Source organism: Callithrix jacchus, chromosome 2, assembly GCF_049354715.1.
Source record: "Callithrix jacchus isolate 240 chromosome 2, calJac240_pri, whole genome shotgun sequence".
NCBI classification, from domain to species: Eukaryota; Metazoa; Chordata; class Mammalia; order Primates; family Cebidae; genus Callithrix; species Callithrix jacchus.
Genome location: NC_133503.1, coordinates 130299465 through 130317725, shown reverse-complemented (window position 1 = coordinate 130317725; position 18261 = coordinate 130299465). Strand labels below are relative to the sequence as shown.

At 39.3% G+C, this 18261-nt stretch overlaps 1 protein-coding gene across 7 annotated transcripts in view; it reads left to right on the top strand.

The window, feature by feature from the left end:
* Positions 1 to 18261, top strand: part of MSH3 (mutS homolog 3) — a 244522-nt gene that overhangs the window by 24400 nt on the left and 201861 nt on the right. For all 7 annotated transcript variants that reach the window (XM_054252616.2, XM_078365272.1, XM_054252613.2 and 4 more), the window contains one exon: positions 7495 to 7661. In XM_054252616.2, the coding sequence (XP_054108591.2) occupies positions 7495 to 7661 (167 nt within the window). The remainder of the gene's footprint in view (positions 1 to 7494; positions 7662 to 18261) is intronic.

Below are 18261 nucleotides of genomic sequence, written 5' to 3'. Positions count from 1 at the left end.
ATGCTGTTTTGATTACTGTAGCCTTGTAGTATAGTTTGAAGTCCGGTAGTGTGATGCCTCCTGCTGTGTTCTTTTTGCTTAGAATGGACTTGGTTATGCGGGCTCTCTTTTGGTTCCATATGAAGTTCATGGTGGTATTTTCCAGTTCTGTGAAGAAAGTCAATGGTAGCTTGATGGGGATAGCATTGATTCTGTAAATTACTTTGGGCAGTATAGCCATTTTCACGATATTGATTCTTCCTAACCATGAACATGGAATGTTTTTCCATCTGTTTGTGTCCTTGCTTATTTCGTTGAGCAGTGGTTTGTAGTTTCCTTGAAGAGGTCCTTTACGTTCCTTATAAGTTGTATTCCTAGGTATTTTATTCTCTTTGTAGCAATTGTGAATGGCAGTTCGTTCTTGATTTGGCTCTCTTTAAGTCTGTTATTGGTGTATAGGAATGCTTGTGATTTTTGCACATTGATTTTATATCCTGAGACTTTGCTGAAGTTGCTTATCAGTTTCAGGAGTTTTTGGGCTGAGGCGATGGGGTATTCTAGGTATACTATCATGTTGTCTGCAAATAGAGACAATTTGGCTTCCACCTTTCCTATTTGAATACCCTTTATTTCTTTTTCTTGCCTGATTGCTCTGGCTAGAACTTTCAGTACTATATCAAATAGGAGTGGTGAAAGAGGGCATTCTTGTCTAGTGCCAGATTTCAAAGGGAATGCTTCCAGTTTTTGCCCATTCAGTATGATATTGGCTGTTGGTTTGTCGTAAATAGCTTTTATTACTTTGAGATACGTTCCATCAATACCGAGTTTACTGAGGGTTTTTAGCATAAAGGGCTGTTGAATTTTGTCAAATGTCTCTCTGCATCAATTGAGATAATCATGTGGTTTTTGTTTATGGTTCTGTTTATGTGGTGAATTATGTTTATAGACTTGCGTATGTTGAACCAGCCTTGCATCCCCGGGATGAATCCTACTTGATCATGATGAATAAGTTTTTTGATGTACTGTTGCAATCGGTTTGCCAGTATTTTATTGAAGATTTTTGCATCTATGTTCATCATGGATATTGGCCTGAAGTTTTCTTTTCTTGTTGAGTCTCTAACGAGTTTTGGTATCAGGATGATGTTTGTCTCATAAAATGATTTGGGAAGGATTCCCTCTTTTTGGATAATTTGCAATAGTTTCAGATGGAATGGTACCAGCTCCTCTTTGTGTGTCTGGTAGAATTCGGCTGTGAACCTATCTGGACCTGGACTTTTTTGTGTGTGGTAGGCTCTTAATTGCTTCCTTGACTTCAGACCTTGTTATTGGTCTATTCGTAGTTTTGGCTTCCTCCTGGTTTAGGCTTGGGAGGACACAGGAGTTCAGGAATTTATCCATTTCTTCCAGGTTTCCTAGTTTATGTGCATAGAGTTGTTTGTAATATTCTCTGATGATGGTTTGAATTTCTGTGGAATCTGTGGTGATTTCCCCTTTATCGTTTTTTATTGCATCTGTTTGGTTGTTCTCTCTTTTTTATCAGTCCGGCTACTGGTCTGCCTATTTTGTTAATCTTTTCAAAAAACCAGCTCTTGGATTTATTGATTTTTTGAAGGGTTTTTCGTGTCTCTGTCTCCCTCAGTTCTGCCCTGATCTTCGTTATTTCTTGTCTTCTGCTAGGTTTTGAGTTTTTTTCATCTTGCTCCTCTAGCTGTTTCAATTTTGACGATAGGATGTCAATTTTGGATCTCTCCACTCCTCTCATATGGGCACTTATTGCTGTATATTTTTTTTAGAGACTGTTTTAAATGTGTCCCAGAGATTCTGGCATGTTGTGTCTTTGTTCTCGTTGGTTTCGAAGAACTTCTTTATTTCTGCCTTCATTTCATTGTTCATCCAGTCAACATTCAAAAGCCAGGTGTTCAGATTCTGAGTTCTAACTTGATTGCACTGTGGTCTGAGAGACTGTTTGTTATGATTCAGTTGTTTTGCATTTACTGAGGAGTGCTTTACTTCCAATTATGTGGTTGATTTCGAAGTAGGTATGATGTGGTGCTGAGAAGAATGTATATTCTATGTATTTGGGGTGGAGAGTTCTGTAAATGTCTATCAGGATTGCTTGTTCCAGGTCTGAGTTCTAGCCCTGGATATCCTTGTTAATTTTCTGTCTGGTTGATCTGTCTAATATTGACAGTGGAGTGTTAAAGTCTCCCACTATTATTGTGTGGGAGTCTAAGTCTCTTTGTAAGTCATTAAGAGCTTGCCTTATATAACTGGGTGCTCCTGTATTGGGTCGTTACTCTTCTTGTTGTATCAATCCTTTTACCATTATGTAATGATCATCTTTTTCTCTTTTGATCTTTGTTGCTTTAAAGTCTGTTTTATCAGAGACGAGAATTGCAACTCCTGCTTTTTTTTGCTCTCCATTTGTTTGGTAGATCTTCCTCCATCCCTTTATTTTGAGCCTTTGTGTATCCTTGCATATGAGATGGGTTTCCTGGATACAGAACACTGATGGGTTTTGGTTTTTTATCCAATTTGCCAGTGCAAATTGGTGCAATCTTTTGATTGGTGCATTTAGCCCATTTACATTTAGGGTTAATATTGTTATGTATGAATTCGATACTGCCATTTTGATGCTAGCTGGCTGTTTTGCCCGTTAGTTGATGCAGATTCTTCATTTTGTTGATGCTTTTTAGCATTTGGTATGTTTTTAGAATGGCTGGTACTGGTTGTTCCTTTCTATGTATAGTGCCTCTTTCAGGAGCTCTTCTAAAGCAGGCCTGGTGGTGACAAAATCTCTGAGTACTTGCTTGTTTGCAAAGGATTTTATTTTTCCTTCACTTATGAAGCTCAGTTTGGCTGGATATGAAATTCTGGGTTGAAAGTTCTTTTCTTTAAGGATGTTGAATATTGGCCCCCACTCTCTTCTGGCTTATAGAGTTTCTGCCGAGAGATCTGCTGGGAGTCTGATGGGCTTCCCTTTGTGGGTGACCCGACCTTTCTCTCTGGCTGCCCTTAGTATTTTCTCCTTCATTTCAACCCTGGTGAATCTGATGATTATGTGCCTTGGGGTTGCTCTTTTTGCAGAATATCTTTGTGGTGTTCTCTGTATTTCCTGGACTTGAACATTGGCCTGCCTTGCTAGGTTGGGGAACCTTCTGAAGTCTAATTCCGTCATTTCGTCACAGTCATTTTCCGTCCAGCTTTGTTCCCTTGCTGGTGAGGAGTTTTGGTCCTTTGTAGGAGGCGAGGTGTTCTGGTTTCCGGTATTTTCCTCCTTTTGGCGCTGGTTTCTTCCCATCTTTGTGGATTTATCCACCTGTTGTCTGAGTAGTTGCTGACTTTTCGATTGGGTCTTTGAGTGGACGCCCAGATTGTTGATTATGAAGTATTTCTGTTGCTTAGTTTTCCTTCTATCAGTCTAGCCCCTCCGCTGTACCACTGCTGAGGTCCACTCCAGGCCCTGCTTATCTGGGGTACACCTGTAGCAGCTGCGGAACAGTGAGGGATGCTACCAGTTTCTTCTTCTGCTATCTTTGTCCCAGAATGATGCCCGCCAAATGTCAGTCTGATCAGTCCTTTTTGCAGTGACTCTTTGGATATACAGGGGTCAGGGAGCTGCTTGAGGAGACAGACTGTACTTTGTAGGAGCTCAAGTGCTGAGCTGTGAGCTCCATTGTTCATTCAGGGCTGTTAGGCAGGTGCGTTTAGGTCTGCTGCAGTAGAACTTTTAAATCCCCTTTTTATTCCTCAGATGCTCTGTCTCAGTGAGTTAGGGCTTTTTTTATGAGTATCCGTTGCACTGTCCTGCCCAGCAAGGAGGCAGTCTAGTCACTATTTGCCTGCCAAGGTTTTGCCCTGCTACCGCGGGGTCCGCCCTCTTACTGTTGGCTCTGCCCTGTTGCCGTGGGCTCTGCCCTGATGCCATGGGCTCCGCCCTGCTGTCGTGGGCTGCACCCTGTTACTGTGGGCTCCGCCCTGTTGCCCGTGGGCTCTGCCCTGCTGTGGTGGTCTCTGCCCTGTTGGCGGAGTCTCTCTGTTATGGTGGGTTGCCTCAGCAATGGCAGGCTGCCTCAGCAATGGGAGTGTACCTCAGTAGGCGCGGAATGTCTCGGTAGTGGTGGACGCCCCTTCCCCACTGAGCTGTGCCATCCTGGATTCAGCTGTGCCCACAGTGAAACTGTGAACTGCGAGCGTTTCGAATCGCTGTTTTGTTTGTCCCTGTGGGGGTGGGACCCACTGAGCCTGATCACCTGGCTCCCTGCCTCAGAGCCCTTTTTTCTCTCTTTTTTTTTTTTGAGATGGAGTTTTGCTCTTTTTACCCAGGCTGGAGTGCAATGGCGCAATCTCGGCTCACCGCAACCTCCGCCTCCTGGGTTCAGGCAATTCTCCTGCCTCAGCCTCCCGAGTAGGTGGGATTACAGGCACGCGCCACCATGCCCAGCTAATTTTTTGTATTTTTAGTAGAGACGGGGTTTCACCATGTGACCAGGATGGTCTCGATCTCTTGACCTTGTGATCCACCCGCCTCGGCCTCCCAAAGTGCTGGTATTACAGGTTTGAGCCACCGTGCCCGGCCTTCTCTTTTTTTTTTAAGTTGAACGGTTGACTCTCTCCCAGGTGTTTTAGTCGCCTGCTGAAAGGGCACCAGGATCTGTGTGATTTCCAATGCAGCAACCCACTGCACCAGCTCAAATGTTGCTTCCCGGGAATCTTCTGGTCTGACTCTCTGTCCAAGTCCCGTTTAATCAGATGGATATGCTAATCTGCCCTCCCAAATCTCAGAGTGTCAGTTTAACAGGGCACCCAGACCAGCGCGTTTTGTGTGGGGTGCCGCTGTGCTGTGGCGCCAGCCAAAACAGCCGTGCAAGCCAAGAGGGCTGCGCTGGCGTCCCGTGTCTCTCCTACACCTGGAGTTTCCCCGTTCTGTGGGCAACAAAGATCCATCTGGAAATGCGGCTAGGACTCACCCTCTGTGCCTTCACTGAGAGCTGCAATCCTGAGTTGTTCCTACTGCGCCATCTTGGAAATTCCTTATCTTAGACTTTTTTAAGGCCCTTCAGAACACTCAGACACCCCTTTTCTGTTGTAAGTTAAGCACAGATAGAACTCTGTCCAAGTAAAAACGAATTCTCTTTGCTTTTTTCTTTGCTTTTTTTTAATGTTTACAGTCAGTGGCGGTATCAACAAAAGTTCTTACAATCCGAATGTCTCCAATGTGCTGTTTAATACCTTATTCTGACTGCGTAACTCTGTGTTAACTTGACATTTGCTTAACGAATAAGCCCTTCTTTCAGAGAGTTAGCATTCTTGTTGGTGTTAGACAGCTCTAAATGATATTTTTATCCTTGAGAAGCACTTTTTATCTAGCCACAAGCAGTTGGATCTATCTACAAATAGTAAAGTTATTTACTTTTAAGCTTTAATATATGTAATGTGCTATTTTATATTTACCTAAAACTCAGTTTAAAGAACAGAGTCGATGGTATATAATTCCTACTTAGTGAATTTAGAAATACCATCTGGCTTACCGCCAGATTTAACCATGTGTGCAAACTGGAACTCGAAAAAATGAAAACGGCTGATTGCCCTTCAAGCATTTTCCTGGAGGCTGTCCTACACTTCAGCAACCACTTTTGGCCTAACAACATCCTGAGCTCTGGGTCCAGGCTGTACCTCTCCTGAGCTCCAGGCTCCTGCATCCATGTTTTTATTGAACAAGGCACTTAGAATTTATTGTGGCTCCTCAAACTCAATGTGGCTGAAATTGATCTTATCTTCCTTTACCCTCAACACTATTTTCCCTGCCATGATGGGTGTCACCCATTACCCGGTCACTACCTGGGAGTCACCTTTTGAGTATTGGTAGTTAGTCTGAAATTAAGGGCTTTGCTGTTGTAGTACCACTGCAGTCAGGCTCTCTGCCTTCAGTCTGGGTAGTGCAGTTTTATACACACTGATTTTAAGTTTCTCAGTGTGTCACATATCACACAGGGTGATAGATGTTGCATATATTATAGTGTAGACCATTTTTCTGATTAAATAAAGAAAAAAGGAATTTGGCTGACTGAAAAATTTGTTACTTTAGCATCTGTACCTCTTTTTTGTAAATGCTTGGTTTGTGGATTGGTATATAAATTTATGTGTGTATCCTTATGTACTGAATAGTCCATCTGTCTAGGCTCTAGAGAAAATCTTTGGGCTAGAGTTAAGAAAGTTACTTAATTACAGTTAGAGGAACCATAACACTGCCTATAACCTGTAAGATCCCCGGGAGTCCCTTCCCTCCAGAGGTGACTTGTAATCCAGACTTTTAAGATAGAGGTTTTAGTTTCTGCTGTACCTTAAACTTTACATACAAGTGTAAATATAGTGTGTGTATTCTTTTGGGTTTTGCTCCTTTTGTTTATCATTTTGATTGTGAGATTATTTGCATGTGTCACTGTAGTTCTCTCATTGCCTTGTCCTTTTTCATTTTATGTTCTACAGTTTATTTGTTCCTCTGTTGATGGACATGTGGGTTCTTTCTAGTTTACGGTTGTACAGAGAATGCTGCTGTAAATATTTTTGTGTCTTGTATACGAATGCCTGAGTTTCTCAAGAGTGTATCCCTGGGGGAGGAATACTGAGTTATGGGATATGGATACTTCAACTTTGCTAGATAATGCCTTGCTGTTATCAGAAGTGGCTTTCCATCAATAGTACATGAACATAGGGATTGGTGATTTTTCCTCTTTTTAGCTAATGCAGTCTGTAACTAGCCCCCATGCTTTTCGTAAGCATCTGTAGTTGGTTAACTATGGACTGGGGAGTAGTCAGATTTCTTGGGTTTGAATCTTGACTTCTCTGTTCCTTGGCTAAGTAACTTCCCATCACTTCTCCAAACCATGATTTTTTCCAGTTTATCTTTGCTATTATTGGCTTGGGATGTTAGGGAATAGCTTCGAGTTGGCATGGCCATTCCACTGGATAGACTGTCTACTTGGGGTTCATTCAGAGTTTGGTAAAGTGTACTTTTTATGTGTTACTTTGGTATGTGAAGTAGTAATTTACTACTGTTCCGGTGATCTGGTTACTACGACCATATCACTTGTAACTTTGATAACTACTATTTGTACAGTGCTTTAGAGTCACAAATAATTTCTGTTTATTTTATGATTGGATCCCTGTAATTACTTTATGAGAGAAGTAGGCTGGTTCCATTTACAGAGGAAGAAACTGAGGCCCGACAGTATTTGGTAACTTGCCATTGCCACCCTGCTAGGTATATTAGCTCCAGGGCTTGTACTCAGGGTGGCTCTCTGAAATCTAATTTATAGCATGGTTTAGATATCTGTGAGTCTGACTCTTTGTGTAGGAATCTTGAAAAGCAGACAAGTTTCTAACACTTTAGAAATAGAGTACATATATACTCCTGAGTGTATCATCTTTACTTTTTTCATGTTTATGCTGTGTAACAGCTATAACTGGGAAAATGCATTTTTTCTGTAATATTATATTTGTATTTGTTTTTAGGGAGTGCAGCCTGCCACAGGCGAGGTTGTGTTTGATAGTTTCCAGGACTCTGCTTCTCGTTCAGAGCTAGAAACCCGGATGTCAAGCCTACAGCCGGTAGAGCTGCTGCTTCCATTGGCCTTGTCCAAGCAAACAGAGATGCTCATCCACAGAGCCACATCTGTTAGGTAAGTTGGCACATCACTGGAAAATAATACCAATTCTGAAACTTAGGTTTAGTTCCAAAACCAATCCTAACTAACATTGCTGAAAATAGGTTTTACTTATAAACATTATATTTCCACTGTGGTAGTGGAAATTAAGAAAAAAAGTAAAACAACAGAACTGGGCATGGTGGCACATACCTGTAATCCCAGCCACTCGGGAGGCTGAGTAGGAAGCATTGCTTGAGCCCAGGAATTTGAGACCAGCCTGGGCAACTAACGTGAGATCCCATATCCAAAAAGCAAACAAATAAAAGAAACACCACTACTCATACTATGACCTTAATGTAGGACTTCAGAAGGCAGTCTTTTTAAAGAGGTTTCTGATATTATTTAGTGATATTATTTGGTAATTACAGGGTTTATGATATTTAATGATATTATTGGTAATCTTCAGTTTCTGGAGATAATTTAGAGTTCACTTCTTACAAAGTTTATGTGACTTTGGAAATTCTTTGTGCTGTAGGTTTCAATTCATGGCTGTGTCTAGTGGTTTTATTTACTAGATCTAAGATTAGACCACTTATTTATGAAGCAGTGTGCTAGGCACTATGCATACAAAGGAAGAAGATGTGGTTATGATGTGTGTGTGGCAGAGTTTACAGCCCCACAGGAGAGGCAGATGTGTGCATGCCTAACTGGACTTCAAGGCATGATATATTAAGTGCTAAACAAGAAGGTGCCTTGTTGGAAAGATTCTGTACTGCCACCTGGAGGAGTGTGATGGGAAAGAGACCAGAAAAGTGTGCTGTGGCTTCAGCGAAATAGACTATATATACTGGGGAATCTGGACTTTGGACTAGGAAGAGAAGTCCTTGAGGATTTTCATTTAGTAAGTGGACAAATCATTTAGAAAATCAAGGCCATGCACGGTTGCTCACACCTATAATCCTAGCACTTTGAGAGACCGAGGTGAATTGATCAACTGAGGTTAGGAGTTCAAGACCAGCCTGGCTAACATGGCACAATGCAGTTCTAAAAAAAAAAAGTACAAAAATTAGCTGGGCTTGGTGGCAGACACCTCTAATCCCAGCTACTTCAGAGGCTGAGCAGGATAATTGCTTAACCCAGGAGGCAGAGGTGGCAATGAGCCGAGATTGCACCACTTGACTCCAGCCTGGGCAAAAGAGCAAGACTCTGTCTCAAAAAAAAAAAAAAAAAAGAAAAAGAAAAGAAAACTGATTAAGTGAAGTTCCATATGTTTCTTTGTTCTAAGTGTTGTGTTCATTTTCATTTGAATTTGATTTCTTTCAAAGTAGCTTTCATAATTTGTTTTTCTAATTATAAAACTAATATATGTTTATTTAGAAGAAATTAGGAGTTACAAAAAAAAAGATAAAAGTCATAAGTAGAATTCTATAACCCAGAGAAGTGACTGTTAAACATTCTGGCATATTATTTCCATGTGCGTATGTCACTTTTTTTTCCCATTTATGAGCTTGTATTTGTGCTGCAAAATCATTTTTGTATCTTGTTTTTTTTTTACTTTTAAGTTCCCCATTTTTAAGAACTTTATTGCAGAAAATTTTAGACATACACAGAATTATACAGAATAGTGTCGTGAACGCCTATAATTCTGTCAGCCAGCTTCAGCATTTCTCAGAACCAATCTAATTTTTCTATATTCCCTCCTGTTTTTTCTCCCTAGAGTTCTGGCTTTGAAGCCAGTCCTAGTGAGCATCATTCTTTCCTCTAATATTTCAGTAGGTACTCTTAAAAATAAAATAAGTGCACAACATTGTTGTATAAGTGCATTGTAATTTGTCTATTCTATTTTTATTATATTCCTTTTTATCAGTATTTCAAATATTGTTATGATGAATATCCATATATAGAAATATTTGTGTGCATTTTCTGATTATTTCCTTAGGATAAATTTCTGCAAATGGAATTAACTGGATCAGAGGGTATGAATGTTTATAAAGCTCTTGATTGCTTGCTAAAAATGGTAATATCAATTTATACTTCCACCAGTATATAGTCTAGGAGGGTTCTTTGAACCTTTGCCCATATTAGGGTGATCATTTAATCTCTCACAGTCACATAGATGAAAAATTTTGCATCAAATCTCTTTATTTTGATTTTAATCCTTTTCTGACCATGTGTTCGAACTTGAATAATTAAAAGGCAAACAGTAAACTTATAAGGAGTGCTGCTTTTACAGAACTAAAAAAATTAATAAAATCTTAAAAAAAAGTTTTAAAGGTAGGTTTCTATATTGTATTTTCAGTATTTCCTGTCTTTGATTTAGTTTAGTTTTCTTCCTATTATATTAACTTGGTATGTGTTTTATTAATTTAGATTGAGTCTAAAGTCAATCAGTTTTATCAACACATTTATTTTTCTGTTTTCCACTTAATGTTATAAAATAACAAAGGCAAAATTCAATAAAATATCCAAATATTTCATAAAGACAGACATTGCCAAAAGTGAATTTTTGTTTGGCAAGCAGCATTCATTGCCTGCTGATAGTCCTAAATGTTTTTTTATCACATGAGATAAAAGCTTGAATTTGGCATGTCAAAGATAATTTGGGTGTTTTATGTGGGTTTTTACCAAATTTAATGCCTGCTTTTGTCTTGTTTTAATTTGAATTTCTCTAGTTAGCATTGTGAAGAATTTTTCCTATGTTTACTGACCATGTGTAGTTTTTTGTTCTTTAAACTTTTTTTGTTTTGTATCTTTGATCATTTTCACTTTATTTGCACTAAGCAAAGTCAAAAGTTAAATCTGCATTTCTGTGGAGTTCCTACAGCTAATTTATATCTGTGGATAGAATGGAGTAGATGAAATTCAAAAATTAGCGGGTCAAACAGTGTAGACTCTTGTGACTTAGGATTTCTGTTGGAAAACTAGCTCTTCCCCTTAGTGACTTTGAGTAGATTATCTACTGTGTTGTCTTTCAGTGTCCTTTTCTTTATAATGGGAGTATTAAGAGTGCTTACCTCATAGGGTTGTTGTAGGGATTAAATAAGTGAATATAGTCAAGCACCTGAAATAGTACCTGCTGTAGAAGGCTCTTTATAAGCGGAAGTTATTCTTTTAATATTTTAATTAAAAACTTTTTTCTGTGGCTGGGAGTGGCAGCTCATGCCTGTAATCCCAGCACTTTGGGAGGCTGAGGCAGGTGGATCACGAGGTCAGGAGTTTAAGACCAGCCTGACCAACATGGTGAAACACTGTCTCTACTAAAAATACAAAAATTAGCCAGGCATGGTTAAATTTTTTTTTTGTAGGTACATGGTAGATGTATATATTTATGGGTTACCTGAGATATTTTCATAGAGGCATGCAATGCACAATAGTCACATCAGGGTAAATGGGGTATCTACCTTCACAAGCATTTATCCTTTATGTTATAGGTAATCCAGTTATACTCTTTTAGTTATTTAAAAATGTACAATTAAATGATTTTAGACTGTAGTCACACTGTTGCACTATCAAATACTAAGTCTTATTCTATTTTTTTTTTTGTACCCATTAACCATCCCTAGTTCCCTTCTCAGCCTCTGGTAACCATCTTTCTACTCTCTGTGTCTATGAGTTCAATTGTTTTAATTTTTAGCTCCCACAAGTAGGTGAGAACATGCAAAGCTTATCTTTCTGTGCCTGGCTTATTTCATGTAACGTAATGACCTCCATTTCTATTCATGTTATTGCAAATGACAGGATCTCATTCCTTTTTATGGCAGAATGCTACTCCATTGTATATATGTAGCACATTTTCTTTACCCATTTGTCTGCTGACAGTCACCTGGTTGCTCCCAAATCTTGGCTGTCGTGAATATGCTGCAGTAAACATGGGAGTACACATATCTTTTCCATATACTGATTTCCCTTCTTTTGAGTATATACCTAGCAGTGGGATTGCTTGGATCATATGGTAGTTTTATTTTTAGTGTTTTAGTCATTTTTTTCACACTGCTCTCCATAGTGGTTGTACTAATTTACATTCCCATCAACAATGTTTGAGGGTTCCCGTTTCTCTACATCCTCACTAGCATGTATTATTTATTGCCTGTCTTTTGGATAAAAGCCATTTTAACTGAAGTGAGATGGTATCTCATTATAGTTTTGATTTTTCATTTCTGTGATGATCGGTGGTGTTGAGAGCTTTTCATATACTAGGTTGCTATTTGTATGTCTTCTTTTTAGAAATGTCTATTCAATTTCTCTATTTTTAAATTGGATAATTAGACTTTTTTCTACAGAGTTATTTGAGCTCCTTATATATTGTGGTTACGAATCCCTTGTCAGATGGGCAGTCAGCATATATTTTCTTCCATTCCATGGGTTGTCTCATTTTGTTGATTGTTTCTTTTGCTGTGCAGAAGCTTTTTAACTTGATGTGATCCCATTTGTCCATCTTTGCTTTAGTTGCCTTATTACTCAAGAAATCTGCCCAGTTCAGTGTTCTGGAGAGTTTCCCCAATTTTTTCTTTTAGCCATTTCATAGTGTGATGTTTTAGATTTAAATATTTAATCCATTTTTGACTTGATTTTTGTATATGGCAAGAGATAGGGGACTAGTTTCATTGTTCTGCATATGAATGTCCAGTTTTCTCAGCACTATTTATTGAAAGATTATCCTTTCCTCAATGTGTGTTCTTGGCACCATTGTCAAAAATGAGTTCGCTGCAGATGTATGGATTTATCTCTGGGTTCTCTATCCTGTTCCACTGGTTCATATGTTTTGGTGTGTGTTTTCTTTGTGTCTGTTTTTATGCCAGTACCATGCCTGTTGTTAGGTAATGTGATTCCTCCAATTTTTTTTTTTTTTTTGCTTAGGATACATTTGGTTATTCTGGGTCTTTCATTGTTCATATACATTTTAGACTTATTTTTTCTATTTGTTTGAAAAATGTCACGATATTTTTATAGGGATTGCATTGAATCTGTAGACTGCTTTGGTTAGTATGGATGTTTTAACAATATTTATTCTTCCAATTCATGAACATGGAATATCTTTCTTTTTTTGCGTTCTCTTCAATGTTTTGCATCAGCATTTTATAGTTTTCATTGTAGAGATTTTTCACTTCTTTTCCTAGATATTTTATTTGTAGCTATTGTAAATAGGATTACTTTTTAAATTTCTTTTTCATATTGTTCACTGTTAGCATATAGAAATACCACTGGTTTTTTTTTGTATGTTGATTTTGTGTCCTGCAACTTTACTGAGTTTGTTGATCAATTCTGATAGCTTTTTGGTAGAGTTTTTAGGTTTTTCCAAGTATAAGATCATCTCATCTGCAAACAAGAATAATTAGACTTCTTCCTTTCCAATTTGGATGCCCTTTATTTCTTTGCCTTGTCTGATTGCTCTAGTTAGGACTGTTATGTTAGATATCAGTGGTGACAGTAGGCATCATTATCATGTTCCAGATCTTAGAGGAAAGGCTTTCAATATTTCTCAATTCAGTATGATATACCACCTGTGGGTGTGTTGTATATGGCTTTTATTATGTTGAGCTATGTTCTTTCAATACCCAGTTGTATGAGCATTTTTGCCATGAAGTATGTTGAATTTTATCAAATGCTTTTTCAAGCATCAGTTGAAATGTTGATGTGGTGTTTGTACTTTGTTCTGTTAATATGATGTGTCACAGTGACTTATTTGCATATGTTGAACCATCCTTGCATCTCTGAGATAAATTCTACTTGGTCATGATACACGGTCTTTTTAATGTGTTGTTGAATTAAGTTTGCTAGTACTTTGCTGAGGATTTTTTCATCAATATTCATCAGAGATATTGGCCTGTAATTTTCTTTATTTGATATGAATTTGTCTCGTTCTGGTATCATGGTAACAATGGCCCCACAGAATGAATTTGGAAGTATTCTCGTCTTTTTTTTTCCCAGCATAGTTTGAGGAAAACGGGTCTAGTTCTTCAAATGTTTGGTAGAATTCAGTAGTGAAGTTAAAAAGCCCTTCCCTGGGCTTTTCTTTGCCGGGAGACTTTTTATTATGGCTTCAGTCTTGTTGCTTATTATTAGTCTGTTCAGGTTTTGGATTTATTCTTGGTTCAATCTTGGTGGATTGTATGTATTTAGAAATTTATTCATTTCTTCTAGATTTTTGAATTTATTGGCATATGGTTGCTCCTAGTAACCACTAATGATCCTTTGAATTCCTGTAGTGTCAGTGGTAATGTCTTCTTTCTCATCTCTAATTTTATTTATTTGGGGTTTCCTCTCTCTTTTTCATAGTCTGGGTAAAGTCTTATCAATTTTATCTTTTCAGAAAACTAACTTTTGGTTTGTTGATCTTTTGTATTAGTTACTTTGTTTCAATCTCATTTATTTTTAGCTCTGATTTTTATTTTTATTATTTATTTATTTAGGGAAGGAGGAAGGGAGGAAGGCAGGAAGGGAGGGAAGGAGGAAGGGAGGGAGGAAGGAAGGGATGAAGGAAGAAAGGGAGGAAGGGATGAAGGAAGGAAGGGAGGAAGGAAGGGAGGGAGGGAGGGAGGGAAGGGAAGGGAAGGGAAGGAAGGAATTCAAGCAATGAGAGAGACATTGCTGACCTGGATCTAGAGGTTTACAAGTTGATTTCTTTTTTTTGAGAGAAGGAAAGAAAAAAAAATGAGTAAAGGAGAGAAAGAGAGAGAGGGAGGGTGAACGGAAATATTGCTTTATTCTGGAAAAAAATGGGTATTAATAGTGGCCAATCAATGTTTCATTTAAACCTATGAGTAGGTGTGATGTGGTATTGACAAGAATGTATATTTTATGTATTTGAAGTGGAGAGCTCTATAAATATTTATTAAGTTTACTTGTTCCAGATCTGAGTTCGAGTCCTTGATATCCTTATTCATTTTCTGTCTCATTGAATCTAAGTCTCTATGTATCTGGGTGTTAGGATCGTTAGCTCTTGTTGTTGTATTGATCCTTTTACCACTATATCTTTATTGCTTTAAAATCTATTTTATCCGCTGGGAGAATTGCAACTCCTGCTTTTTATTTATTTTTGCTCTCCATTTGGTTGGTAAATCTTTCTCCATCCCTTTGTTTTGAGTCTTTGTGTATCCTTGCATGTGAAACAGGTCTGGATGTAACATGCCGTTGGGTTTTGGCTGTGTCTTTTGATTGGGGGATTTAGTTGATTTAAATTTAGGGTTACTGCCATTTGATGTTAACTGGCTGTTTGATCCATTCGTTGATGAAAATTCTTCTTTATGTTGGTGCTCTTTACTTATTGGTATATTTTTAGTAAGGCTGATACTGGTTGTTTCTTTCTGTGTGTAATGCCTCTTTCAGAAGCTCTTGTAAAGCAGGCCTGGTGGTAATAAAATCTCAGTACTTGCTTGTTCATAAAAGATTTTATTTTTCCTTCAGTTGTGAAGCTTAGTTTGGCTGGATATGAAATTCTGGGCTGAAGGTTCTGTTCTTTGAGGATGTTGACTATTGGCCCCCACTCTCTTCTGGCTTGTAGAGTTTCTGCTGAGAGATCTGCTGTAAGTCTGATAGGCTTGCCTTTGTGGGTAACCTGACCTTTCTCTCTGGCTGCCCTTAGTATTTTCTCCTTCATTTCATTCTCCTTGGTGAATCTAACGATTACGTGCCTTGGGGTTGCTCTTCTTGAGGAATATCTTTGTGGTGTTCTCTGTATTACCTGGGGTTGAATATTGACCTGCTTTGCTAGTTAAGGAAAATTTTCCTGAATAATATCCTGAAGGGTATTTTCCAGCTTGGATTCATTCTCTCCGTCGCATTCAGGTACACCTATCAAACGTAAATTTGGTCTTTTCACATAGTCCCACATTTCTTGGAGACTGCTCATTCCTTTTTATCCTTTTATCTCTAATCTTGTCTTCTTGTTTTCTTTGATTAAGTTGGACTTTGACCTCTGTTATCCTTTCTTCTGCTTGAACAATTTGAGTGTTTAAACCTGTGCATACTTCTCGGAGTTCCTGTATTGTATTCTTCAGTTCCATTAATTCACTTATATTCCTCTCTAAGTTGTCTGTTCTCAATAGGATTTCATCAAACCTTTTTTCAAAGTTCCTAGTTTCTTTACGTTGGGCTACAACATGTTCTTTTAACTCACAGATGTTTCTTTCTTTCTTTTTTTTTTTTTTTGAGACGGAGTTTCACTCTTGTTACCCAGGCTGGAGTGCAATGGCGCAATCTCGGCTCACCACAACCTCCGCCTCCTGGGTTCAAGCAATTCTTCTGCCTCAGCCTCCCGAGTAGCTGGGATTACAGGCATGCGCCACCATGCCCAGCTAATTTTCTGTATTTTTAGTAGAGATGGGGTTTCACCATGTTGACCAGGATGGTCTCGATCTCTTGACCTCGTGATCCACCGACCTCGGCCTCCCAAAGTGCTGGGATTACAGGCTTGAGCCACCACGCCCAGCCCAAGAAGTTTCTTATTATCCATTCCTTGAAGAGTGATTCTGTCATTGGGATGCGCTTGTTCTCCATCAAGCCTTGTTCCATTGTTGATGTGGAACTGTGATCATCTTTAGAGGGAGAGGCGTTCTGATTTTGAGTATTCTCAGCCTTTTTACGCTGGTTTCTTCCCATCATTGTAAATTTATCCTCCTGTCGTCTTTGAAATTACCAACTTTCAGATTAGGTCTCTTGATTGGACGTCCAAGTTGTTAGTTCCCAGGGCCAGAACGGCGGCGTTAAGACTGATGGTGCTTTTCTGCCCAGGATTCTCCTGTCTGGCTTCCTTCTTGTGTCCATAATGGGCAACTCTGCCTTCCCCAGGCTCCAAACCTTGGTCAGAAGGGGAACCAGTCTCGTTTACTCTGCGCTGAGAGCTGCCGCGCCGAGGTGCCGTCACAGCCGCTGCGCCAGTCTCAGGAGTCGTGCTGGTGACCCGTGTGGGTCCTCCAAACCTCGGTCAGAAGGGGAGCCGGCCCTGTTTATTCTGCTCCAAGAGCTGCCGCGCCTAGGTGCTGGCGAAACTGCTGCGCCGGCCACAAGAGTCGCGCCGGCGACCCCTGTGGTTCCTCCGCTGGGGATCTTCTGCTCCGTGAGCGACCAGAATTTGTTTGAAAGTGTGGCATCCTCTACTTCTCTGCGCTTTGACTGAGAGCTGCAATCCCGAGCTGTTATCGATTGGCCATCTTGGATTGTTCCTCCGATTTTTATTTTTATTTTATATTAATTTGGGCTTTGGTTTGCTCTTGCTTTTCTAGTTCTTCAAGGTTTATCATTAGGTTATTTATTTGAAATGTTTCCTCTCTTTTGATGTTGGTGCTTTTACCTGTAAACTTCCCTCTTAGCACAGCCGTCACTGTATCTCATAGGTTTTGGTAGGTGTTTTCATTATCATTTGTTTCAAGAAAATTTAAAATTTCCTAGTTGATCTCTTAATTGACCCACTGGTCATTCAGGAGCATATTGTTTAATTTCCAGGTGTTCATATAGTTTCCAAAATTCTTCTTGTTTTTGATTTCTAGTTTTATTTTATTGTGGTCACAGGAAATTCTTGATATTACTTCAGTTTTTTTGAATGTTTTAAGACTTGTTTTGTGACCTAACGTGATCTAATCTTGGGTATGACTGGATCACTCACGCTCTAATGATTAGATCCTTTACATGCTGAGGAAAAGAGTGTGTATTCTGTAGCCATTGAATGAAATGTTACTTAAATATTTATTAGGATCATTTGGTCTGTAATGAAGATTAAGTCTGATATTTTTTCATTGATTTTCTGCTGGAAAATCTGTCCAATGGTGAAAGTGGGGTGTTGACATATCCAGCTGCTATTATATTGGGGTCTACCTCTCTCTCTGTCTCTTTTTTTTTGAGACAGAGTCTTGCTCGGTTACCCAGGATGGAATGCAGTGGCACAATCTTGGCTCACTGCAACCTCTGCCTCCTGGGTTCAAGTGATTCTCCTGCATCAGCCTCCCGAGTTGACTACAGGGGTGTGCCACCATGCCTGGCCAATTTTTTGTGTTTTAGTAGGGACATAGGTTACGGGATTTCACCATGTTGGCCAGGCTGGTCTTGAACTCCTGACCTCAACTGATCTGCCTGCCTTGGTCTTCCAAAGTGCTGGGAACACAGGTGTGAGCCACTGTGCCTGTCCTCTTTTTTTTTAAGACAGAGTCTCCCTTTGTTGCCCAGGCTGGAATGCAGTGGCACAATCTCAGCTTGCTGCGACCTCTGCCTCCTGGGTTCAAGTGATTCTCCTGCTTCAGCCTCCTAAGTAGCTGGGACTACAGGCAGGTGCCATCACACCTGACTGATTTTTGTATTTTTAGTAGAGATGAGGTTTCACCATGTTGGCCAGTCTGGTCTCAAACTACTAACTTCAAGTGATCTGCCTGCCTCAGCCTCCCAAAGTGCTGGGATTACAGACGTGAGCTGCCATATCTGGTTAATCTCTTTTTAACTTGAGTATTTGCTTTTTGTATGTGTGTGTTTTCAGTGTTAGGTGCATATTTATTTACAATTATTGTATCCTCTTGCTGAATTGACCCCTTTATCATTATATAATGACCTTCTTTGTTTCCATGTTTACAACCAGCAGACGATACAGTATTAAATTTGCAAGTACAAAATTTGTTTTGTTTTTGGTGGTATCTTCTTGTCTGTTTTA